The 26,480-nt window shown below is 42.8% G+C and overlaps 1 protein-coding gene across 5 annotated transcripts in view; it reads right to left on the bottom strand.

Annotated features, from left to right (window-relative positions):
* Positions 1-21: 21 nt before the first annotated feature.
* The window catches only part of ddr1 (discoidin domain receptor tyrosine kinase 1), a 52,446-nt gene continuing 25,987 nt past the window's right edge, over positions 22-26,480 (bottom strand). For 2 of the 5 annotated variants that reach the window (XM_063878268.1, XM_063878264.1), the window contains exons 4-20: positions 25,694-25,769; positions 24,451-24,603; positions 23,514-23,661; positions 21,579-21,681; positions 20,088-20,274; positions 17,305-17,551; positions 14,546-14,692; positions 13,875-13,925; positions 12,748-12,908; positions 9,766-9,973; positions 8,292-8,405; positions 6,003-6,304; positions 5,793-5,920; positions 4,587-4,784; positions 3,781-4,048; positions 3,104-3,253; positions 22-1,961 (exon numbers count right to left, since the gene is read on the bottom strand). In XM_063878268.1, coding sequence (XP_063734338.1) covers positions 1,821-1,961; positions 3,104-3,253; positions 3,781-4,048; positions 4,587-4,784; positions 5,793-5,920; positions 6,003-6,304; positions 8,292-8,405; positions 9,766-9,973; positions 12,748-12,908; positions 13,875-13,925; positions 14,546-14,692; positions 17,305-17,551; positions 20,088-20,274; positions 21,579-21,681; positions 23,514-23,661; positions 24,451-24,603; positions 25,694-25,769 — 2,782 coding nt within the window. In that variant the 3' untranslated portion in view covers positions 22-1,820. The remainder of the gene's footprint in view (positions 1,962-3,103; positions 3,254-3,780; positions 4,049-4,586; positions 4,785-5,792; positions 5,921-6,002; positions 6,305-8,291; positions 8,406-9,765; positions 9,974-12,747; positions 12,909-13,874; positions 13,926-14,545; positions 14,693-17,304; positions 17,552-20,087; positions 20,275-21,578; positions 21,682-23,513; positions 23,662-24,450; positions 24,604-25,693; positions 25,770-26,480) is intronic. The other 3 variants (XM_063878266.1, XM_063878269.1, XM_063878267.1) reach the window with 3 other exon arrangements.

Here is a 26,480-nt window from a genome sequence, read left to right as displayed (position 1 = left end):
CATCTCCAGGTGAGTCACCTGTTAATTTCTTTGAAAAGGTTAACTTTATTAAAACATCTACAAAAATAGACAACGATTAATTACAATAGCATCAAGGTAGCAAGCGTTCTACAGAGATACAGAAGACCCCACATTCAACAGAGTTTTCCATATATTAGTAAAGGAAATTACAATTCTGTACTCAAAATATGTACATACTATTATGCTCAACCTCGAAAGAAACAAGAAGGACAAAAATCAGACATCAAGGAGTGTCCAAGTACATACAGTATATATAAAAATATTGGTTTAGTTGAACTACAGTGTATCAAAAATCACTCAAATGGCACAAGCATTCACGGTCAGTAAACATGTTTTACTGGATGATCTCAGGACTGATTTACAGTGCTTAACAATCAGTAAGGTAGATACCATTGATTCTACTGCAGCTTAATGTACTTATCCGGAGGTTGATGTTGACATTCACACTAAAGAAAAATCTGATTTCCCATAATTCCCAGTTTGAGTAGAAACTGTGTGAGTACAGTAATGCATTTGGATGAGCAGAGGTTGATTATTCGAGGAGTAAAAAAGGTCTCAACGCGCCGTATAAAAGGCTTTCATACATTTAAAATGAGATGAATCCACGCTGCCATTCCACTTTTTAAATAATATTTTACATCTCATGGTTTGGCAATGCCTTGTAGGGGAGGGGGGGAGGGGGGATTTAACAAGGCAGAGTGTCCTGAATGTTACTCTCCCTTAGGGAAATCACTGCAGGTGAAATGCATCAGAATCCACATCGACAGGAATCATATCGGGCCACTCATAGAAGAGAGTTTCCTCACGGCCGGGGATATGCATGTGGGATTTAAAGTGCAGCTGGTTGTGGAATTTTACATTTATCTTTTGTGTCTGGGTCGCAGCCACAAATATTGCCAAAAAACACCGGAGCAGGAGGATCAGGAGATGTCTCTACGCTGCTCCGGCTGACAGTATCGTCTCTCTGCGGTCCAAGCTTCTGGGCCTCGTCTCAGCAGCGCCAGCAGCAGACCCTGCTCTTCTGTACCTTCGTCCATTTGGCACCAGGGTATCAGTCCTGTTGCCCAGATTGAGTTCTCTATGACTAAAATCAGGGGAGCAAACTTGACTTTATCCCATTTTAGAAAGGGGGGGCTGCTGGTGTCAGGTCCACATCATTTCATATTAGTCCAGAACATCTTTGGAGTCACAAGAGTCAAAGACATGGTGAGATCTCATAAATCTCATGTTCAGCCAGTGGGTCGTCATTTATTGTGTCTCAGATGGGCAAAAGGGGCTGAGGCCTTGAGATATGTTACTGATTTAGACTGAAATGAGTAAAGTATACCATACATACTAAGACAAGTCCTATGTCTTCACTTTCATGTCCCAACTATAGGTGTGCACTTCTACCTGTCACCCTGCATGTTCAAGATAAAATATAACTCGTGAAACTTTATTCACGGTTGTCCTAGCTTGCTATGGTTGTAGTATTTGGAGTAATTTAGCATCTACAGCTTCCTGTTTCATTAACTCTACAGCACTTAATCACCAGGCACACACACCCTGCTTTATGTTAAAGTATCTGAGAAGAGAAAGAGTTCCTATGCAGACGGCACCCACCACCAGAGAAATATAGCTTGGAACGTTACTAATCCAAAGCCAAAGCTAATTTTGAGCTTGGGGTTGGGGGTCTGATGTGGAAATAAACCGAACCAGCGGCGTCTCAGCCCCATCCACCCACAAAAGTACAAATATTAAAAGCGAGCAACCCACTCTGCCTCCACCACCCCCTCCCACTGCAGCCCGCGGTGCTCTCTCTACACCATGTTCATGGCGTCCTCGGTGAGGAAGGAGTGGATGTCGGCGAAGGATGGGCGGAGTTTGCAGTCTCTGTTCCAGCAGCTCAACATGAGCTCGTAGAGACCCTGAGGACACACCGCCGGCTTGCTCAGGTATACCTGCAGGAGAGAGAGGGAGGAAGGTGTAAAAAAGGCATCTCTTTAGACAAGCCCCACTTGTTGCCATGCCGGTTACTGATTTTATTCTGTTGTTTACTTTATTATACAGATATTTATTCTATTTTTGTTTGTTTGTTTGTTTCAACCATTTTTACTCTGTAGCACCTTGAGTTTTGTTTACTCCAATGAGAAGTGCACTTAGAATCAAATTGATTATTATTGTAGGAAAGTTGGGACCATTTGATGACTGAGACCTTATTTTATATGTTAACCTATCAGATTTAGAACCTGAAATCATTAATGATATATTGTGCTCAGTGGGTATTTTTTGGGGCATCATTTAAAGAATACTCTATAAGTTCCAAATTTTTCTGGCTGTGGCGCAGTGGGTTAGTGCGCTGATGTTTACATCAGGGGAGCACGGGTTCAATCCCACCTTGAGCCTCACTGCAGTCGACATGCCGCTGTGTCCTTGGGCAAGACACTTCACCCCAAATTCCTCCTGTGGGGATTGTCCACAGTATTGAATATATGTAATGGAATGTCGTCGTCTGTTTTGATTTTAATCTTCATTTTAAATTGTTTTATTTGAACCCATTTTAATTTCTTGTCAGCGTCATTAGGATCACTGATGTTTTAGATTGTTCTCTATTTATTTTAACATTGTTGTTATGTTTCTACTTGTTCTGTAAAGCACGTTGGGCTGCTTTGTGAGTGAAAGGTGCTCATAAAGTTTATTATTATTATTATTATATTATTAGTGATTTGAGCAGTTGGAAAAGCGCTTAAATCAGCACCATGAATTATCATCATCATCAACAACTAGTTACAAGAAAAAGAACATAATTTAAGAAGCAAATATAAAAAAAGTGCGAGAAATATCATGAACAGTGCAGCAATAAAAAGGTGGACCCCATTTTTCCTGGTCTCTTAAATTGGTTTTAAGAATAGTGACAATAACTATGAGTCTCTGATCAAACTGACAAATATGACGTGTGGCCACTAGAGGGCCTCGGTGATGGAGCATGTAAATAGAGTTGTGTTTGTATATAAAAAAACAAGGGAAGAGAGTCTCAGTGGAAACACGTTTGTGGGTTTAGCTGTGTCAACATGTGACGACCTATAGCATGCTGACAGCGTACCTGCCGGCCCTGGTCTCTGAAGAACTCCCCGGCGTTGTCGATCACCTGCTCGTCGGTGAGGTTGGAGTACGGCTGCTCCTGACAAACGCTCAGCATCTCCCACAGCGTCACCCCGAACGCCCACACGTCGCTGGCTGTGGTGAACTTACCCTGAGAGCAGAAAACCACCGTCATTGTCAACCTCATAGTTTTGAGACATTGACTACTATAGTTTACAGTAAACAAGCTCCTGTTGTTGCATGTAAACACCAGAAGATATTTCCGCCAACACTAACCTGCATAAACAACATTTAAGAGAAATACATATCTAATCACACGATACAAACTAAAAATAGTTCATGTGAGCTGATGATTGTTCAAGAGCATCTCATACATGTACAGTATATAAAAGTTGATATACATCATATATATTTAGTAGTGTGTAATGGAAATAGGGTTTGAAAACATTTTTAACATGGATTTTGTGATATTTAGATTTTGTTTTGTACAAATTTGACCATTTTCTTTAGAATTTGGATTCAAATATCGATTACATTTTTTAATAAAAAACCCTAATATTATCCATGTAAATAAATATCAACAATAACCTGCACAACAACATCTTAAAGTACAGACACACAGACACACACACAGACACAGACACACACAGACACACACACAGACACAGACACACACACCATGAGTATACACTCCCAGGCCATCCAGCGTATGGGCAGCACGGCCCGGCCCTGGATCCTGTAGTAGTCTCCGGCGTAAAGGTTCCTGCTCATGCCAAAGTCGGCGATCTTGATGTGGCGCTCTCCCCCCCGATCGTCCCCGCTCTCACCCTTCTCCCCACCGACCAGACTGTTTCTGGTGGCCAGATCCCGGTGCACAAAGTTCAGGGAGGCGAGGAACTTCATTCCTGACGCGATCTGGCTCGCCATGGAGATGAGGGCTGGGTAACTACGGGGGAGAGAGGTGATAGATTTAGGGGAGGGTGAAATAAATCAACGTGATGACTGTTCGAATAAGGGAAGGGTATTTTGTCAAAATATCACAAGGAAAGTGGGTAGAGCATACACAAAGTAAAAGGTAACTACATGATGGAAACAAAAGTACTTAAAGCAGCACCAATGGAAGAAAAGTGGGAGCAAGAGACGATTATTCATGAACAAAAACAGCGATAAATACTCATAAAAAGACAACACTCCCATTTCTTTATGGGTTGTGTATTATTTTGATTTATGTTTGTTGAGATGTTCTTACTGCCAAAAACAGTAGTGAGGCAGTTCTGAATTTGCAACAGGGGCAATGTAAACAAACAAAAGCTTTCTGAATTCTCTTAAACATAAAGTACATCAACATCAGGGAAACATCGTCCACACATCATTGATGAAAAAGAAACCCCAGGACTTTAATCTGTGGGCTATTTGTAAGCCTAGTAAAAAACAAACATCTATAACTGTGTTTATGTTTGAGTGTGTGCAGATTCCTGGTCTACCTGATGGTGGGTGTATTGTGTGTAGGCCCCGTCTTGTCCAGAAGCACCCGGTGGGACAGATACTGGTTCAGGTCTCCACACTCCATGTACTCAGTGACCATGTAGAGCGGGTCACTGCTCACACACACTCCCAGCAGCCGGATGATGTTCGGGTCCTTCAGGCGAGACAGGATCTTCACCTCTTTCAGGAAGTCGTTTCTACCAGGAGAGCAGAACAGTTATCTCTCAGGAAGGATAGAAAAGTGAAACTGGCCTAATGTAATATTAAAATCACTTGAATAAATATCCGAGCCTTAAGCTCTTGGTAGTTTCAGGCTTCATCGATTTGTTTTGGTGGTCAATATGTTTGTGCAGCTCTGACTATCACTAAACTCCCACACAGTATTAACCTGTTGACAGAGAGTCTTAGCACATACGCTCACATGAGATAGGGGCTTTATCTGCCATCGCATAAAGGGCAGAGAGCCAAAGTAAACAAGCAGCAGGTGAAAAGAGACAAACATCGGGAGAACCACAGAGGCCCTTATCGTTTTTTACTCAGGAGCAACTGGGTCAGAATCAGGACAGAAATGTAAGAAAATATTTGACAGGTGAAAAAATCTGTCTCCTGCTTCATTAGCTTTGATATGTGAAGGCTGGGTGCTGTGAATACATATGAAAGAAAAAAGATCAGAGAAGTTATCTTTGCAGAATAACTGGAAACCAAAGAAACTGCAGGAGACCGACTTGATTTCTTCAATTAAATGAACCTTTAATGGAGGACACATTTTCTGCCGTGACCTGAAGCCCACTGGGTTGTGTCTTAAGGGGAAGAAACCAAAAAGCTTGGGACAAGGAACAAAGATTTGGGATAAAAATAATCACAGGGTTGCACCACACAAAATGAAATGGAGAAAAAAGTAGCTACAACAAAGAATGGGATTATATGTTGAAAAGAAAATCCGTGTTTTTTTTATCTTGGTTGTATCAGACTATCGACCTACTAATTAAAAAATATTAAAGCAGTTATTTATAATTATTACTTTTATAGATTATTGAAGCTGACTGAAGCTCACGGTGTTGGGCCATCTAACTTAACGGAAGAAACTGAAGTCCTAGTATGTTTATATGTTGCAAGAAAGGAGCGAGACAAAGATCTTTCATTCCCCATTCAGCTGTGAAAGTAGAAATCAAGATTTTGACCCGTATTGTGTGGATGTTACAAACCTGGCGTTCTTGGAGGCGTCGGGACGCAGGATCTTCACGGCCACCAGCAGAGGGCGACCCTTCCTCACGTTGAAGGGGAACTCCAGGTTGGGAAAGTCCTGAGGGTTTTCGATCTCACACAGGTGCACCTTTCATACAGAAGTACAGACATTGTTAATCTCTCCTCCACCCTCCCATAAACACACAAGTTATTCCAGGTCATTCCTCTACCTCTCCGAACTGTCCTTCTCCCAGCTTCTCCTTGAAGATGAGGAACTGGCGGGGCAGCTCGGGCAGCGGGGAGGAGTCGGCCCCGGGGCTGGAGGAGGTCAAGGCGGGCACGGCGTAGGTGTTGTTGCCGCTGACGCCCTGCAGATTCACGATGTCCGCCTCGGCGTAATGAGGAACGCTGGGAGGCAGTGGAGGAGACACGGGGGGAGACAGGGAGGGGTAAGGAGGGGATCCAGGGTAGGGAGGAGGCTCCTCCTGAGTCGGGGGGAAACCCTTCTCCATGTCCATGTCCAAACCACAGGCTGCAGGGAGGAGGGGGAGACAGACAGGGTGGATGAATAGCAGAGATTAGAAGGACTGAGTGATTAAAAGCAGCTTTATTTTACTGTGAGACGGTCTGAGAGAGTCACATGCTATCACATATTCAGAGAGCTTGTTATTAAGGGATAGTTTTCATTTTCATTAGAGGCTTTGTATTTTTCATAACAAAACTTCCAAAAAGCTTTAATATAGTATATGATTGAAGTGGATAATAAAACACTGCTGGGATTTACAGAAATGGTTAAAAGAAATCTCAAACCATCGGGACAAAAGTAACTGCCGTCTTTAATCAATTAAAGGAGTTTTTAAACACAGAAATATGCTCAATCTGCCTCGTCATTTTACTGCTTTCGCAGCTGGGTTTCTGTTGAATTATTTAACAGGTCTCCACATCAACACACCTGCACATCTTGGGATGGATGAGTAAGACTTTCTGGGAGATTGTATCTATTGACTTTAAGTGAGACCCTCCTGCTGTTCTAGCAGATCAAATTTAAAGTTTGAATCGAACCAAAAGGTGTAAAAACTTTACATTCAACTCTATCAGTTTCCATGAGGCTCTGAAGTGGAGGTAAGTCAGGGTCTAGTAGCGAGCGTGGCTGATTACTAAGCTGTGACACCTTTTGTTAAAATGATAAAGCGGACGATGATAAGAAACCGCCCCGATGCAGCAACTGGAAGACTGAATTTCAATGTACCTGCTGCTGCGTTTGAACACACACTGAACTAGACGGTGTTGAAGGCCGGCCTGTAATAATCCTACTGAACCTTTAGCATGAACAGTGTAAATAATAAGGTGTAATGCATCTTATATTTGCTGAACATGTTCTGCATTCATGTGGTGTCGGAAAAATAAGTAAAAAGAGTTTGTAATTCAGAAAAATTCACGTGAATGACCGCCGAAGCTGGAACAAAAACGTGTCAAGATGTCAACAGTGTTGCTACACGCTTTGTTAAGTTGACGCATTCACACGGCACTGCATCGACGTTTCGTTTGTGCCGCAGACTTTTTGACCCGCAACCAATCAGATGGCAGTCGGTTGTTGCGGCGCAAGCTATCAGTGAGGTAGCAAGAGGAACAAAACATGACTAGCTTTTACTACCCCAAGGCAAAAACCTCAAAGTGAACAAAGAGCAAATTATTTATATATTAAATATTAACTAGTTTGGGATTTTGTAATTGTTTTTTAGGCTGTAACTGAAAGGGAATATGTCACAGGGCCACTGGTGTACACTGGAGAGCAAATTAAATTGTCAGACACTGAAGTTCTCCCCTCATCCCTGATACTTAACCACTCCTAAAAAAGCATAATGAACATTGTTCTAAAAGATAATGCAAGTCCCGTCCTTGGAAGGGTCAAACTGTCCTGACATTGTTCGAAGGGAATATAGTTTTATGCTAATTTTAAGAGGTGGTTGAAGCCCAAGCACAAAGAAATGGCCTGCCTATCATATGGGTAAAAACACAGCTCTCCTAAGACTGTTTGTCTAGGAAAGAGGAGCGAGAGAAGAGGTAAAAGCTCAGATGATTAAAAGTAAAACTAAGGCGCTCTATAAATAATTCCCTCTCAGTAAACACTGTTGGTTGTGACCTAGATTAGTAAGAAACGTTTTTCTATTAGCATAAACCTTCACTAAGGCAACGCTTTAATCTTTTCTACACACCTAACAGCTTTGAGATGCGTCAGTCTGTGTTCAAATTGATGAACCAACATGTGTACAATTCCACAAATGCCAAACTATCCCAACAAACAAAGTCGTTCTGAGTCGTTAGTGAATGAGAGGGACTAACTATGTGAGTAACAGGAGGAATGTGAGACACATGCAACAGATCATAGAAGCATTTCTTTGTGCAGTTACAGCGAGAGCAGATCTGAAGGCCCGGCCCTGAACAGACAGATAGAAAGGTGAGGAGGGGGAGCAGCAGGGCCCCTCCTGACTGAGTTTACCCAGTCTGAGGTCTCTTACCCTGGGGCACATTGAGGCTCTTTTCCTGAGCCTGACTGGTGTTGGGGACAGGTCTGCAGCCTTTCCTGTGATCTGACAGGAGCAGGTGACAGGCTGGGTTGTTTAACAGCAAGACTGGGTGGGCACACGCACATAAACACACACGGGATGAGGCGGGGAACACGCAGGAACAGTAATATGGATGGTACAATGTCGCACATGACACACAAACACAATGACAACCATTAGCATGACACTGTTAGCATATCCATTACATTACGAGGGAAGGAGAGAAGGGGGTTGCACTGACGCACAGGACGAATGAGCAAGGCAAGAACAGGCAGACGTTATCACAACTCAACACAAACAAAACCAGCGGACGAAATAATGTTTGTGTTACTCGTGTTATTCCGAACTCACACAGGCGCCTCGTAAAGACGGCATGCAAGACCTCCTGTGGTGCAATACAAGCGAAAGAATGCCTCTCTCTTTCTACTCCTCTTTTTCTCCTCCCGCTTCTCCCTTTCCTCGGAACAATAGCTCCTTTGTGCTCGCTTCTTGCCTGTGCATCTTCTTGGAGGCGCTCTTCCTCGCAGGGTGTTTGATTCACTTTTGTTTGGTGTGCTGAAATTCAATGTAATACCACTGTGGTTTTTTTATATGCATGCCACATTTTCCCCCGATACTTTTACAGTTTACTTTTTGATACGATCCACAAAGGGAGGATGGGACGGCAGGAACACAGAGCAGTCTGCACAAACCACATTTATGTTGGGCAAATATTTTAATTCTGCACATATGGGAAGTTTCATTGTTTCACATGTTCCTCTGCATGTGGTCGATCAATCTCTGCCAACATATATTTCACATGTGGTATGTTTTACTACGACAGCATGTTCTATGTCACGCTACTTAACTAAACTAGATTTCTTTTGGACTTAACCGCTAACCTCTAACAACGATATCGTATAATGTACTCCATTGATCAGTGGACATTTTTAAAACACCAGCTTTTTAGATTAGCTGTTTATTAGCGACATCCCCTTTAAGTTGACCTTTAATCTTTATTATTTATTCATTTTTATATTGTTTTAATAAATCATTTATCTTAGAGGTTTTATTTGTATTTATATTATATAGTTTTATTAGTTACAAAGTCTAATAAATTGGTCTTATCTTAATCTTTACATTTGCTTTTTATTTTTTTGTATTTAATTGTATTTATTCACTCATGTCTTCCTTTTTTTTTTACAGTGAGGGATCATTATTTATTTTAATCATAACTTTTTAACCTTCTTCTGTGACTTATGTTATGCTTTTATGGTGCGTGTGTGCAAAAAGGTTTGTTATCGAAGCACTTTGAGCTTCAACTGGTGTATAAAAAAGTGCTATATATATATATATATAAATACATACATACATACATACATACACTACTATAAAGCTTTATTAATATCATTATAAACCGAGTCTTATTTAGTTGTTTGTAGCTCACCTGTGCTCTCCCTGTAGTCCCGCGGCCGCAGCAGGGCGCTGGGCTCCTGGTATTCTCCCTCTGCCTCTCGGTCGTGGTCGCGGTCGTCTGGGAAGGTGTGTATGCGCTGGTAGCGGCTCGAGTAGCTGTGTGTGTTGTTGATCACCACGTTGTCCAAGGGAACTGACAGGTGAACCCGCAGCTCGTCACTGGACAGACTGCCCTGCGCCTGAGGGGGGGGATACTCACGTTATTTCTACGATCTTTCTTAAGGATTTATCTCTCGATTGGTTTATTATATGCCAGATATACGTTAAAAAATGTGAAATATGTCCAGCAAAGGTTTATTTAACTTGTTATGCCAATCTAACACCAAAAGATATTCACTGTATTGTGATATAAATAAGAAAACTGAAAATATCCAAATTTAAGAGGCTGAAAACAGCATTTCTGGGCAATTTTTGCACAAAAATTATTTAAACTTGTCAAAAAAAGTTATTTATTATTTTTTTTTCCATTCAGTATTCATTGCAGCTCCAAAACAAAACACAAGATGCAGGCAATGAACGCACAGTTGCCAGTTTATCAGGTACAGGGCGGTTCAGACTGATAAAAGCCTGGCAATAATCCCCACATTCATGAGGGATAAAATGTGAAGTACAGAGGGGTTGACTTCATCTACTTTAAAACGAATCGAAACTAAACATAACCTCCATTACTGTAGGATTATTGCAGGATAGTTGTATTAGACTGCATTAGTGGGACCTACCTGTATTTAATATACTGGCAGCTGAGTTTTAGTGCATCATTTGAATCCCTAACGCAGATGGTGACCAAACTGTGGAAAAAGCCTTTAATCTTTAAACAATTCGAACTAAATTTATGAAAGATTCCGACAACAACATCCAGATGGAGATCCAGAGGTAGTCTGCCAAAAGAGCGGCAGTTGTTATCTCTGCCTGCCATCAATCACTCACAAAAAGAGGGACCGTTTCGTTCAGCCTAATCACACAAGAAACGTTTTCTCATTCAGGGTTATTTATTCTGTGGGACGCAATTAAAGTGAAAGCTGTTGAAAGAGAAGGACTATGGATTACCGAGAGGAACCAGGAAATGTTTCTGGAAAAGCAAATAGATGAGGTGAACACAAACAACTTCATTTACCTCCAACGCAACAAGGGTGGTAACTATCTTAGAGACAGATGCTGCAGAAGTTTATCTACTGAAACCACGACGGCATGAGGAATATTGCTAGTTACATTCATCCATCATCTATAGCTACCTATCCTTAACAGGGTCATGAGTGGCTGGAGTTGGACCCAGTTGACTTTTGGCACGAGGCGGGTTATGCCAAGTCATCACATGGCTGACATATACCTTTAAAATCAATCCTAAAGGCTTCCGGTTTAGAAAATGTAGTAGCTAGATAGTAACTGGATGCATACTGAGGCTACACAGATACAGTATGTCCTTCCTATTGAACTTATTTGTGTCCATTTTGGCATTTTGGATGTCAGCATCTTGTTCTTTTTGGTGGCCACGTTTGGATGAGAGGGTGGAGCTGGAGAAGAGCAAGGCGCAGCAAACACAATGCTATGAGCTAACTAGCATTAGTGATATTAATTAAGTAATTAAATTTAAGATAAGATTAACTTTTATTAATCCCTGTGGGGACATTGAGAATTCTGCATTTGACCCATCCTAGTGTTAGGAGCAGTGGGCTGCCATATGTACGGCACCCAGGGAGCAGTGTAGGGAACGGTGCCTTCCAGGGACACCACGGTAGCACTTTGCCACCACCGCCCCCTTTTAAACACTAAATATGGTAAGAAAATACCTGCTTGTCTAAAAGGTATTTACAGTACACTTGATAGTCTTTCAGTACAACAAGCTAAGCTAACAAGCAAGGTTAGCAGCATCATCCTGTAAACCTATTTCTGTGAAAGGACCAATTTATATTAAAAGGGCAAATGAGCATTTCAGCTACTGCAGCGACTACTTCTGCAGTCCTTTTTTATTTTGTGATGTCTCTTCCTCCACCTCAACCGAGTTTTAGTCCACTCTAATATAAAAACACTGCCTCTACTTCCCTTTCATACCTAACCGAAGTTAATAACCACTTTTAATAATTGGGTATGCATGTATAAATCTAAAAAACAGGAGAAAAATAATCAAACAACAATAATCCTGTGAAAGTAAAAATGGCTCTAATCCTCACATTCACCTATGGGCAATTTGGCATCCGTCACTATGATAACCTGCCTGCTTTTGGACTGAATCATAGGAAAAACTCACTTTTAAAACAGACTTCAAACAGAAGCCTGTCAGTGGGTTTGAGCTCCGAACGGTCTAGACAGATCTATCACAGCACCACCCATCTCTAATTACAGCTACAGCTAAATACTAACTCCTACTTAATGTGGCAATAGAAACGTTTTTATCCTAAACGTGTAATTATAAAGTTAATGTTGACTGCACAATGAGGAGAATGACACCATCGGGGTTATAATGGTTTCCTTAAACCTCAAGTTCACAACGCAACTGCCACCGAAGGAAGCCTCCACACAAGTCCAAATGCAGTGTATCCTGTGCTGTTTCGCTGACACTTTCTCAATTAAAAGTAGCAAGCATTAGCTCTAAAACGTGCTAAAAAGTTGATGATCCTGCACTCATTTGCATATTTACGCCACTTGGCATTAATTTGCAAAAAGCTAAGTGGTCGTTAAGTTTTTTTAGCCAACGCTTTTACCCAAAGTGAAGCAGCAGGAAGCCTGAGTGTACATTAGCTCTCAGTAAGCCAGAGCGTACTACAAAAGGTTTACTTTTTTTTTTAGACTTTAATAGCCAAGGTGCAGTGGAAACAGATGGGTATTTAAGTCTACAGGAGATGTGTAGTCCTGACATAAATGCAGAGCTCGTCCCACCATTTTGCAACCAGCACAGCAAACAGCTTGTGTTGAGAAGTCGACTTTTGCCACTTGCATGTGACCTCTTTAGACTCACCTTGCCCAGGATCTTTTTCCAGTACTGCCTCCACAGAATGACAGCGATCACGGCCAGTAGCAGCAGGATGATGCCCACCAAGCAGCCAATCAGAATAGCGGTATTACTGCCGTCATCTTTGGCCACAGGAAGTCCCGCCCTGGGAGTGTTACCACCAAATTCTGCATGTTGAGGAGCAGAAACAGAGGCAGAAATGTTAGGAGTTTCTGCCGCTTGATTGACTCCAAGCTGCAGTTCTTAGTAGGTCTGAAGTGATGTGTGCAGAATACCATGCTACACTGTCTATTTTTCGGTGTGTTAATGCACTGTTGGGTCTGAGAGCATAAGCCCTTTCAGAGCAGACACACACACACACACACACTTTCATCAGGCTTATTAAACATATTACGGGGATTTTGTGTGGGAGGTAGAGTCCAGTACGCCCGCTCATACCACAGGGCTTCTCTTTGCACGCTGCTTTGAGAACAGAATGTGGACGGCTACAGAGTTAAATATTAATCATCTAGTCATTTTTTCTCCCACAAAGGCTCAAGATGTGGCATGTTGTTTGGGTGAGGGATGAACTAAACCCAAACCACTCTAACAGTAAGTGACGGTTTGGAACGAATAGCACACATGCCATATAAAACGCTTCATGTGTAAACAGAAATATACACCTGCAAGCACACACTTAGAAGCCAACCGATTCCACACCCCACAAACGCTTTCTCCCCCTCTCGTTTGTCAGTTCAACACCATGCGGGTAATAAATAAACCCAAACAAAGCCGCTCAACCAAAGCCGGTCACGAGGACAAAGCAGCGAGAACCATTTCCAGCTTTTTCATTTTTAAAAGCCTGTCTTTGTTTAGCAGTGTTCCCCCGAAAAACAACATGCATTTTGTGAGACCGCAGGAAGCCAAGTTGTTATTGTACATAAATATAAATGTGCTATAGCTCTGTTAGTGTTTTTCCTACAGCTGTATATCTTCAAACCCACGGGACAGAGCGGAGAGCCAAAGCCTGTGGCCCCTCCTCCGTTACACTTCATACTCTCAGACGGACAGTTTCAGATGCTGGAGGAGGGCCAGAGCGGAAGAGCCGGGTTCATCTGTCTTTGTCTGTTCCTTATTTTTATTTGCTCTCTCACCTGACAGCGTCCAGTTACCGGTGGTGTCCGTCATGTTGGTGGGAGGGGGTTCTGGAGGAGCGAGGGATGGACAAAGGAGGAATGTGTGAGAAAGGGGGTGAAGACTCAGGAAGAATGTGATGAGGAGAGGAAATCATGGATAGCAGGATTCTGGATTTCATTTCGTTATGTAAATTCCAAAAGTTTATGCCAACTTTTGAGCAGTCCGGCTGAGAGACGAAATAAAATATTTAACCTTTACTTTAAGACAAGATTCCTCCTGCCCTTTAAGTTAAATTAACTTTTTAAGATAAGCATCCGGTGTTGAATAAGGTTCAGCAAATGCCGGGCTCCAGGCCATAGGATTTCAGAGCTTGTGATAAAGAGGGAGGCTCCTCTGGCCCCGCCTGCCTCGGGCTCTACTTCAGACTCAAGGCTTCGATACACTGCCGACACACTCGCACTTATCACTACTGCGGAGAAAGTGACGGGCACCGAGAGTGGAGGTGATGAGGGGGGAGATCAGGGGAATTAGAGAAGCAAGGGGGGGGGGCTGTAATGCACATGAAGCAGTGAGGGATGAAAAGGGAGACAACTGAGAGAGAATGGTTGGTCGAACGACAGAGAGAGTGAATACAAGAAGATGAGGGGGTGAAGAGAAAGGAAGATGGTGGAGCAGAGGTAGGACTCACCGGACGCATCGGAGGTGGAGTTGGAGGAGTTCGACGTGGGAGAGGAGGAGGTGAGGTTGACAGGAGGAGCAGAGGAACTGGTGGAAGGAATCTTGGGAAGATGCGGAGTAAATGAATCCGTCTCTGTGACATCCACGTCAAACCGCTCTGGAAAAAGGAGGAAAAGCGGAAGAGAGAGAAGGAGGGGGGTTTTTAATGAAAATCCATCATGTTTTATAGGGTTAGGAGGATTCCATATGGAACAACGCACCGTCCTGTGGTCCCCGGTATTAGGAAACACTGGTGTTGGTCACAGCTGGTTGTGTTTGCAGACAAACACGACATTATGATTTTAATGATGTTTGTGACTCGATGCATTCCTTATTGACAAATCTGAACGATGACAGTAGGCATGCACGAGAAGACAGGCCCATAACGTGTGCAAACTGTTGGAGGCAACAACACAGTCTGTGGTGTGGAGGTTTTCAAAAGTGTCAAAAGCGGACAAAGAAGTTTCAATTTATGATCAAATTCCTTCAATGCTACACATTTAATTATGGAGATTGCATTGTTTTGCGTCATGTGAAATAGGTCACATTTCCTTTGGTTGAGCCCATTTTCAATAATGTCTCAGGGACAGCATCATCCGTCCTGTTAAAGTTTGATTCTGTTTTCTCTTTGGTTTGGACACGCCACATAAACTGAGCTAATACATGTAGCATAGGTTGGAGTACTCTCCTTATTTGTCCAGTGAATGTACTTTTTTTCCAGTAGCCTTGATTTGAGAATGACAGAGTTGAAAGGGGACCACACTGCTGGATTCAAACCTGCGTCCGCTGAGCTATAAGGCAGCCCCCGAACCATCACAGTAACAAAACGTTTTTTTTTGTTGCAGCAGCATAAAAAAAACCATTGCACATAATAAAACATTTAAAGAGTAGCAATAAACAATTCTAAAATAGAAACATCTCAAAAATAAAAAGAAATAAACCTGCTTTAGAGAGTAGAAAATATACAGATGACCTTGAAGAAAAAAATCTATAGGCTATCTAACAAATGAAACACTGTTGAAGGGTCAAAAAATAGGCATCATACGCTACTAACTTGATGTTCTCTTTAACTACGGTTATAAAAATGTATACATTTTAAATAAAGTTAACGTGCAAAGATCAGATATTGAGTATCTCTACTGGACAACCCAAAATAACTAGCCAGTTTTGATAATCTGCGTTTGAAAAAAAAATACTGCTTGCTTGAATACTTAAAAGATTGCTTGATTGTCTGTGAGTCGGTGCACATGTTGCTAAATATGAACCGCTCTGATAACAGAGGACGAAATCATTGTTCAAATCAAGTAACATTAAAAGATCATGCTGTTAAACAGGCTAGCTTTGGTGGTCCATTTGCAGCAATAGATTTCCTGTGACAGATGGCAAAATCATCATCCAGACGAGAACTACAAGGTGCTGGAGAGAGGGAGATGTGAAAGAGGTAACAAATTCATGTATTGAATTATAACCCGGCGTCTGAAGAAGAGTGACACACCTCACATCGTCTAGTAGTTTTGAAAAGTTGCTCATACGTTTGTGGGAGCTTTTTAGATTCAAGCTTTTCCACAAGGACCTTGGAGGTAGATCAGTGTGGCTGCTGGTGCCACAGTTCTTGTCTGACACGAGTCCAGCAGACGGACCTGCCAGGCCGCTGCTGGGTAAATTGATTCCAGCTACCTGAGGACGATGCGATCACGTAGCACTTTGCTGATTCTTGTCACGCTAAACTGACTGACTGAGTTTGTGAGTGGAGAGGACAGTTTAATTAGTCTCGGCAATCTCATTTGGAGAGGAGCAGAGGATCCCTCGGCCCGACTCCCAATCAGATAGAGGACTCAATCTCTGCCAGAAGATATCCAAACTGCCTTTGTGTCTGCTGCCTGTCTGTCTCAGCCCGTGAACAGGTGGGTCGGGAAGATAAAACAACAGGAAAACAAATCCAACGGCATTTTTTACTTTCTGATTCTGATCAACCTTAAGTGTATTAGGAGGGACTATATAACAACAGATATATCATTTCACGGTAGGCAGATCAAATGTTTTTCTTGAGCACAACTAAGTAATGTCTGGTGTTGAACCCCTGCCAGTACCGAACAAGGTCTTCTTTAAAAGACGTTCTCATATCTTAAATCAATTAAAAGCACACAGCAAGGACAAACGTTTCATTGTACAGAATGCTGGTTGGATTTGAAACCCAGGAACTGAAAATCTTTATCACATTCTTTGTGCAATGCCAAATCCCTACATGACCTCCAAAGCCTCGAGAGAAGAACCTCTGCCTGTCAGAAACACAACCTCACATTTAACCCTCGGGTCAAATCTGACAGTTTTCCTCTTCTCATAAATAATGTGTTTTACATTTGATTGCTTCAAAATTCCTGTAAGTAGGCATGTGAAAATAGCTTTGAGTGATTTAATCAACTGTGTAACACATATGAGGGTCAAAAATGACCTCCATATGATCTGAATGGGTCACTCTAGATTACTTTCATACATCAGATGGTAGAAAACCACCCCAAATTGTCAAAACGTAGATTTTCAAATACATTTATCAGTTTCTATTCTTTGTGTATTCACTGCAGCTATAAGTGTAAACCAGTAGTCTGAGATATTCTTTACAGCTCAAGTTAAATAAAATGTGGTGATGATTAATGTTTAAGGTAATGTATGACCAGGGGCACCAAAGCTAAGGGGGGAGAAACAAAGTGATCACTTCATCCCGTTTCTTACCAGAGAGGAAGGATATCTCGCTGATGAGCAGCCATCGATCAGCAAAGTAGAATTTGCAGCGGAGGATCTGAGCGGGCCGGCCGCCTAGCGGGAGGGTGAGGGGTCGTGAGGACGGATCCTTCAGATCCTCCAGGGGCACGGGCAGCGTGAGAGCAGGGGACCAGGGCTGCAGGATGCTGGGCTTAAAGAGACACTCCACTTTGCTGAAGACCCGCACGCCCTGAGTGTGGCGGTTGTTACTATGCACCTAGAGGATGAAGACGAAGGGAAGATGATGTTAGACCTTTAATTATCTTCAAACATGTGACAAACTCAGGGGAAACAGGGCTCTAATCATTCATAACTCCTGGAGACATAAAGAGATTCAATTAACTCACAGAAATTAATGAGACATTTTCATCCCGTTCAACCGTAATTGCTTTGGCACGACTAAGAGCTGAGCAAGAATAAAAGTTATCAAAATGAGACACAGGAGGGGGAAAAGAAACGATGACAGGAGACTGATGGAGGAGAGCGGATGATGCATCTTTACTGTTTTTTTACAAGCAGACAAAGGCCAAAGAGAGAGGAATCCATAAAAGCTGATGTAATATACGAGGCGTCATCGTGGCTGGAGGGAGGAAGAGGAGAGGGAGGGACGTGGAGGAAGATGGAGGAGGGCATTCAACAAGCAAGAGTAGACCTCAGCGATAGGATGGTAAGGAGATGGTGGGAGGTTTTTTTTACAGAGCAAAGGGTGACCGGTTAGATATTAACCTCACACTTACAAGAAGGCTAGCCACACTAACCTAATCCACATGGTAAAACACACACACACACACACACACACACACACACACACACACACACACACACACACACACACACACACAAGAAGCAGGAAGAACAGCTGCACCATATTCTGAGTTAAGCGATTATATCTGAAAGGGGACAGAACGAGGGGCTGATGGCGTGTATTATATGTTAGCGTTAGCGGTACGGGGTCTATTAAGTCAACATAACTAAAGTAATTCACTCCTCCTTTAGGGACAGCAGCTCCAATGACCTACACACAGCTTAATTGGAGAACAGGACGCTGCATTAGTTATGTTTCGCTTGTTTCATCGTAAATCTTACATTGTGAGCTCCCTCTGATCTTTCCGTTTCCCCCGTCTTTCACTTGCACTTACAATGAGAAGTTACATCAATCCCCTAGAGGACAGAACTCGATCTCTACAAAGGCAAATCAGAGGGTGTTCGCAGTCTGTTAAAGGTCCTGCAGGAAGTGTATGTCATGAGTAACAGGAGAGCAGAGTTCCCTTTGGGAGCGTGATGAGGTGCAGGTTTAGGAACTACACACACAAGTCAAGCCTGAATTAGGTTCAGGTTCCCACTCTCTATTTACTTGACCTGTGTGTCTGACATATCCGCTCTGTCAGGCCAGCATAACGGTGTGTGTCAGCTGAGGTTAGTGAGGGCAACCCCGGGGGAAAAGGCAGGAAACACACTGGGAATACCGCTGGGAACCATTCAAAAAGGTAACTGAGAAACGCCGGAATAACAATGAATATGCGACGAGAGAAAAAGAGCTGAGAAAACATTTTAGAAATGTTGGATCGCAGTCAAAACCAAAACCCACTGAAAGATTACATGTCCCGCTGACACAGACTCGGGGGACTGTTCAATATGCATGTAGAGGACAAATCCCACCCTGACCGACATTCCTACCCACGTCCAACCAGACAACACAGTTATAACTCAAACTGGGTTGCTTCATATTATCGTTCCCCCGCTGTTGCGCCACAAACTAACCCCAAAAGCCACACAGACGCACAAACAAAACTGTGATGCAACCCGCGGTGGCACCCAGCGAGTCTGTCCCATGATAAACAATGGCATATTAAAACTAATTAAATGGCTGCAGAGAGCGTTGCTTTCTGACGAGACTCATAACTCTGCCACTGGAGTTCGTTTGAGAGGTCGTGCGGGTTGGAGAATTGCTAAGGAGTTTCATCAGATGCAGAAGGAATCTCAGCCTAATGTCCTGCCATAAACTCAACAGCATGCTTCTCTCGATGAGTTAAATTAATTAACCAAATCAAGGTGTTAATTATAAAAAAGGGCTTTGTCTGCATAATACATGGTTATCATTAACGGGGCCACATTTTAAAACATAAAAGGAGTTGTAAAAGTTCAATATAATCAGCCACACTTCTTTAATATGCAGATTTATGCATGAAGCTGCTCTCAAATCTAATCATCTCGTCTAAGGGGAAGCAATGTTATTTACACAGGACCTTATTCCACTCAGAGGGCACCGAAAAGGACAAAGTGTACGACTGGAACAAGATGCTTTGGGAACAGCTCTTGTTCTTTGAGATTAGTTTTACTTTGAGAGGATGGGCGACCCAAGCGGGGAAAATGGAAAGAAAGGAATAAATTGCAACTCATAGATTTACTTTTTATAGGTACAGTATGTGCCTTAACTGCAAGGCCACAGACTGTGTTTTTGAATCAATATCACAGACAAAATGGGATGACAATGTCCTGCATAACACTCATTCATTCACACATAACACCTAATTTAGAACAAGTGAGATGATTGCGAACCCTTGAGATTCTTCATGATCTGTTATTGGTGGACAAACAGACACAGAGCCTCGCAATCCACATTAAAGGGATATTTAAACAAAGGACAAACTTTAGCCTTGATGACATCTCAGCTGGTGATTTATTTATTTACAGGTCGCGCCACACTGTCTGAGACTTCACAATGACACAACACACACACTTTCCCTGCCTACCTGCATGTTGTGGAACACGCGTGGCTTCTCAAAGTCGAACTCGATATCCACGCTGCCCTGCCCGAGGGCTTCCCGGCTCCAGCCCAGGTAGTCGTACCCGGGCCAAACCCTCAGCTCTTTAGTCTGCATGAAGTCGTCTCCTCCCAGGACGCCGTCGCACAGCTGACCCAGGCCTCCGAACTGCATCCTACACACACACACACACACACACACACACACACACACACACACACACACACACACACACACACACACACACACACACACACACACACACACACACACACACACACACACACACACACACACACACACACACACACATTTTTTTAAATGTGAAATGTAAATTTAACTGAGTATTTTTTCCTGTGGACTCCAGAATATCAAGATTTTGCTCAGTTCTGTACAACACTATCTTGTGGAAAATCAGCACAGCCTTCCACTTCAAATATAATAAACTGTATTTTGCATATATTCACTGTACTGAGTTTTTAGCAACTTTCAGTGTAAATATTCTGGTTATTTTTCATCTTTCTCTTCCAATTTATTCCCTTTTATTGTGTTTAAGTTTGCACCACTATTCACAGAAGAGAATTCCTTGTATATATATGATATAGCACTTATAACAGAAACATAACATTGACATAGCTCCCTTATATGAATATACACAAACGCCGGTATAAGTTTGAATGATATTCAACAACTATGTAATCTGTCATGCCAACATAAACATTTCTCTCAGATATAAATATGTGCTCAAGCTGCTCTCAAGGATCCTATACTAATGTAAATTAAACCGCACAGAGTTACCGTGTAGTTTTGTGCAGGAATAGTGCTGCACGTGGTGGACTGCCCTTCACTTTCTATTTCCAAATGTATTCAGGGTGCATAAATAAGCACATGTACATAGATGCACATGCACACATATACTCACACACAGACTAACTACACACATCTGCTACAGATAAGTCTGGATTACATCAAACGTGTTAGCTTACTGGCTAGCAAAATATTTCAGCCCCATTACCCTCACAGCCCATGCTAGTGCAGGACCCCCACCAACTCCGTGTTCACCCCTCCTTCACTCCCTGCCAAAACATTACGGCCAGGAAACACGCCTCAAATCCCCGAGCAACTTACAGAAATAATGTCATTCCCTTTCGATTAGGCGGACACCAGAATAAACTTTCAAGGAAGGATTTGGCTGAGTCCCCACTTCAGTGCTAACAGATGTGATGAGAGTTGGATATTCCACTGATCCCTCCGCAATGTTCACCGTAACCTCTTCTGAAGGATTATTGTGATCATATTTGCACCAAAAAAAAATGCAATTTTCAGTCAAAACCTAAATCTGTTTCATCACACATTTCCATGCAGGTCCAAAATCCAAAAGCAGCAACTTATAGGAATGCATGGAGATGAGATACCTTCTCATACATAGAAATGAAATGGTGAAACAGAGAAAGCCAAGAGAGAGGCTGAATATCTTACCCTTGCTCGGTGCTCCCATCATAGGTGGAGTCATTCAGATAGACAGGCAAGCCAGAGAGGTGCATGACGTGACCCACTGGAACCGTGTAAGCCTTCAAACCATCTGAGAGGATGGGGAAATATGTACATGTGTTCAAGATCATTCATGTGATGTGGTAATACAAAACATATTTCAGTTTTTAGAAGACAGAGCTGCTGCATCTGAAGCTGTTCATTATTACGTTAGCAGCTTTAAAGCAGTGATCGCTGCCACGGGCAAACTGCTGCAGATGGTTTTTAAGTAGTAAAACAAACAGAGAGGTCCGCTGCCCGGGCCCGCAAAGTCCCAGCCAACATTAACCGGTGAAACTGAAGCCTCCCGCTCCAATATACAGCTAATCAGCCCGCTCCATGAGAGCAGAGGTGACGTCAGCAGCAGACACTACAGCCCGCTGCTCTGCTACCCATAATAAACAACGCTTCACACGGGATTTACACTATGTGGGCAGTATGCTCTGTTTGCACATAAAAGTCTGTGGATGTGATTACGCTCTTACATGTGTGTTTCATATGAGAGAGTGCAGGTCCGAAATAGAATGTAGAACAATAAACACAGGAAAGACACCGTGCCGCCTCCGCTATCTGATACCGGATGAGATGAGAGGCCGAATGTGTGTAAAACCTGACATTCAGTAAATCCTGTATAATCTCTGGCTTGTGGGGGGGACTGAGCTGCAGTGAATATTTCAGAGATGGCCTCCCCAAAGACACAGAGCGGGATCTGAGGATTTTAGCCTGTGCGACAGTTCTGATTTACAGGCGGCCTAATGCTGCAGGAGGGAGGTGGATGGGGGAGAGGAGGTGAGGCTCTCATAAATACTCAGCTAGTCAGTGTTGTGTGCTTTGTGAAACATGGAGACCAACACAATTTATCACTGTGTGGCTTTTTTGTTACCCGGGAAAAGAACCCTCACTGGGGCTGTTAACTTGATGAAATGCCACAAATCAATTCATGGGACGTATGGAGAAAACATGCGCTGGCAATCATTAGCATCAAACAAACCCTTCTTTTTCCATCCTATCTCAGTAAATCGAGGGTGATGGGGAATTTAGTCACATTCTACATATGTAATGTGATCTAATTTATCGGGGCGGGGGGCACGCCTCAGAATATACCAGTGGTAGAAGAAGAACTCGGATCCTTTAGTTGAGTAAAAGCAGAAATGTCTTTTTAACTAAAGTAGAAATAAAGTGTGCCAAAAGTAAACATAGTGGATCTCAAAAAAGTAAGTAGAATACCTAAGTACATTTTCTTTGTTACATTTTACCGCTGGAATATAACAGACCAAACGCAGAAGGAGGAACATTTTGTATTTCATTAAAGGGGCCATTATATGCTCATGTTCAGGTTCATATTTGTATTCTGTGTCTCTCCTGGGACATGTCTCCATGCTTTAATGTTCAAAAAGCTCTTTATTTTTCTCAAAAAAAAGGAGGTGCTGCAGCCCTCTGTCTGAAACCAGAGCCCAGTCTGCTCTGATTGGTTAGCTGGCCGGCTCTGTTGATGATTGGTCAACCGCTTAGAGATGTCCCGCCCCCTTAGCCTATTGCGTATAATACGCTGGAGCGCTAGCCAATAGAAGTGCAAGTGTTACATAGAGATGTCATTATGTTAATGAAGTAAACAAAGGAGTCCAATGGAGGCGTTTCAGGCAGGGGGAGGGGGAAGTGTGGGAGAGAAACTCCCTCTGGACGGAATTTTAGCTTTTGCAGACCATTTACATGCACTAAAACCTATATAACACACTACAGGAAAGGGGAAACCTCCAAAATCAGTCTAGTGTCTCTTTAAACTGACCCTTCTATTCAAAGAGACTCACAGTAAGAGTCCTGCAGGAACATTAGCTTTCTTTGGTGTTTCCATTTCTCTCCATCACCTCCACACAAATCACTCACCGTTCCACAGACAACCGTAGAGCTCCACCCGGAGGCAAACACTCATGACCCGGTCAGCGAGGGGGTAGAAGCGCACCATGCGGGCCACTATGGGGGGGCCCAGGTCCTTCAGGACAACATCGTAGGTGTTCTCATTCCCCGACACCACCTGGAGGAGGGAGAAACACATATTTAATCTCACTGTACATCGCTGCTCTCCTCTGTTATCTGTGAGGTTGAATTAACCTCGCCTCAGGGCTCCGACTTGGTATTCAGTGTGTGTCTTCTCATTCTCTCTGTCTAAGGACAGTTTAAATTAACTGGCTTATATCTTTAATGCACTTCGGTGTTAAAAAAAGGACTGCTTTAAAAAGCTTGTGAGCCTCTGGCAGATTGTGGCAGCAGCCTGCACCAAAAGACTTACTTTGGAGTTTCATCTGTTTGTTGTTTGGCAATGTTCTGAAATGAAATGAAAGAGGGAACCAAACGGTATGATTTCTTCCCTGAAATATCCGCTCTTGGAGGTATAAAAGAAAACCATTAAATCCCCCGTGCTATAATGTAGTATTGTAAACAAACACAGTGCAGAGCTTATCACAAAACAAAATATTGGACACAGTAAGAAGCCTTTATCCGCACAAGGTCAGACAATCATTGCATGGCGTTGAAAACTTGCCTGAACAGAAAAGTTACAAGACAACGTTTATCTGGCACCGGGACAGACTGCTGCACTCGCCAAAAAATAATAAATAAATCAAAAGCAGATGAATTATACAGCCCTCTGTGTTGAACACGGCATTGATATTAAACACCCACAGGACTTGCAGCTGTTTCCTATCAATAAAGGAGAACTTCATTTTGTGCTGCTCCATCTTCCTTAAAGTTCATTCAATGGCATTCAGAATGTCACCGTGCTTCATCGGTGCTCAGAGACAGGAGGCTGCTCCGTTTTAATTACCTCCCGGCCCCAGCGGTCCTTCCAGGTGATCCATTTCACTCCGTCTCGTGAGTAGCGGAGCCGATAACTGCGGGCGAACTCCTGCCCGTGCCCGTCGGCATGGCGACCCTGGGTACCAACCAGAGCCAGGAAGTGCAGTTTGTGCAGGTCGACCTGCAGGAGAGAGGAAATGCATACGAGTCAGTCACTAAGAAAAAGACTAAAAGTGATAAACAGATAAAGTAAGCCCTGATAAAACATCTAAACAGCTGAAGGCATCACAGTTTTTAATGTTTAAAAGGAGTAGTGGGACATTTTGGGAAACATGCTTGTCCTGGGGGTCTTTAAGAGTAGGTTAAGAAATGGTCAGACACATTCTAGTTTCTAAAGTTGTATTATTTATATCATCCTGCAGGCACAACAGATGCAAGTTGTTGTAGCCCAGGCCTTTTTAAGTATTTTAGCATAATAAATACATGTGCTAAATTCATGCAATCTGCTAACACGAGTCATTTCTGGTCTTTTAAATACGCATACTGTCGTCATTTACATTGTTTTATAAATATGGACTCAATAAATTGACTTTAACACATTTTTGTCGATCTGTCTCGTCATCTGTAGCCATGTACCAAACAGGAAGTAACTGCTACCAATGGGGTTTACAGAAGAGGGTACTCTTAAGCAAGTTCCATAAGCAACCTTATTATTAATATTTCACATACTAAATTATGCACGGATGTTGTTTTGTCTGTAGGAGGAGCTTCATTTTTAAAAGCAAGTGGTGGAAACTTCTTCAGGGGGATTAACTGTTGGATTTGTTCAGGCACAGAGCTGCTGGGAGAGCTTGCTGCAAACTAGCCAGGCTTAGCTAGTCTTTATGCTAGGCTAAGCTAATCTCCCTCTGGCTTCAGCTTCATATTTAGTACGCAGATATGACAGCGGTATCAATCCTCGTATCAAACCGTCATCAAGTACTGTATATTTCTCAAAATGCACTCTACCACACTGCCTACAAACTCATCATGAAGTTATTAAATCTCTAAAGCACTGCCTTTTATATTAGCTATAAGATGTTATGTATTGGTTTGTTGGTTTGTTGGTCAGCAGGGTTACAGAGAAACTACTGACCGGAAACTTGGTGGAGGAGTGTAACAAGGGCCAAGGGAGAACCCATTCAAATTGGAGCCCTTCGTGGAGGTCTGTGTGGCCTTTTGGTACCAAATCTAAGTTTTCTAATCAGAGCAGCGTAAAATGAGTATCTGACCTGAAGGTATTCTGATCCCCCGGGGAAAACGGATCCTGCAGGACACCAGGCTCCATCGCCCTCTCCAGTACTCAACCTGCGAGAAACACAGCACAGTTAAAGTTGGTTCACAATAAGAGCAAGAAAACATCCCCAAATGTTTAAATAAAAAATGTGCAAAAGTTCAACCACCCAAACATTCAGGGAAGCAAACAAACCAAAAACAAGACCGAATACATTAAAACTCTCCGAGCCAGCAGAACGCAGAGGCACTACTGAGAGTCAAAACACAAGCCCTCCTCTACCAAAAAATACATTGATTCAAGAGCAGCCAAACATTGAATTGGGCACAGCAGTCTGAGAGAGAGAGAGAAGCCCTGTATATAGCTGCAGGCGCACTGTAGGCAGTAGAGCGAGAGAGACTGCAGGAAACTTCACATGAAGAGAGGATGAAAGGAGCAGAGTGAAAATTACTGGCTCTTTAAACCTCAAAACAAGATCTGGTGTCAGGACCAATCTGTCCTCGCAGCTCCTGACCACACACATTCAGCGCTGAAAAGGTTTTCCCTCAGTGTGACCTTTGTTTATCCAGCCTGGGAAGAAGAAGTCCACACTGCCACCACACATTGGCCACATGAAGACCTCAGACTTGGCTTGGTGTGACTGTGACGTCGGATCAATTCGTACGAGGAGCTTTGAGAGCCAGGCCGCAACTCTGACCACTGCGAGGCTTCTCTCAAAATAAAAACTGCTTCTCAAACCGCCAAAACAAATCACTTTATCAACTTGGTCACACTGACAGGGACGA

The sequence above is a fragment of the Eleginops maclovinus genome, chromosome 3 (assembly GCF_036324505.1).
Source record: "Eleginops maclovinus isolate JMC-PN-2008 ecotype Puerto Natales chromosome 3, JC_Emac_rtc_rv5, whole genome shotgun sequence".
Classification (NCBI taxonomy): Eukaryota; Metazoa; Chordata; class Actinopteri; order Perciformes; family Eleginopidae; genus Eleginops; species Eleginops maclovinus.
This window is presented reverse-complemented; position numbering and strand designations above follow the sequence as displayed.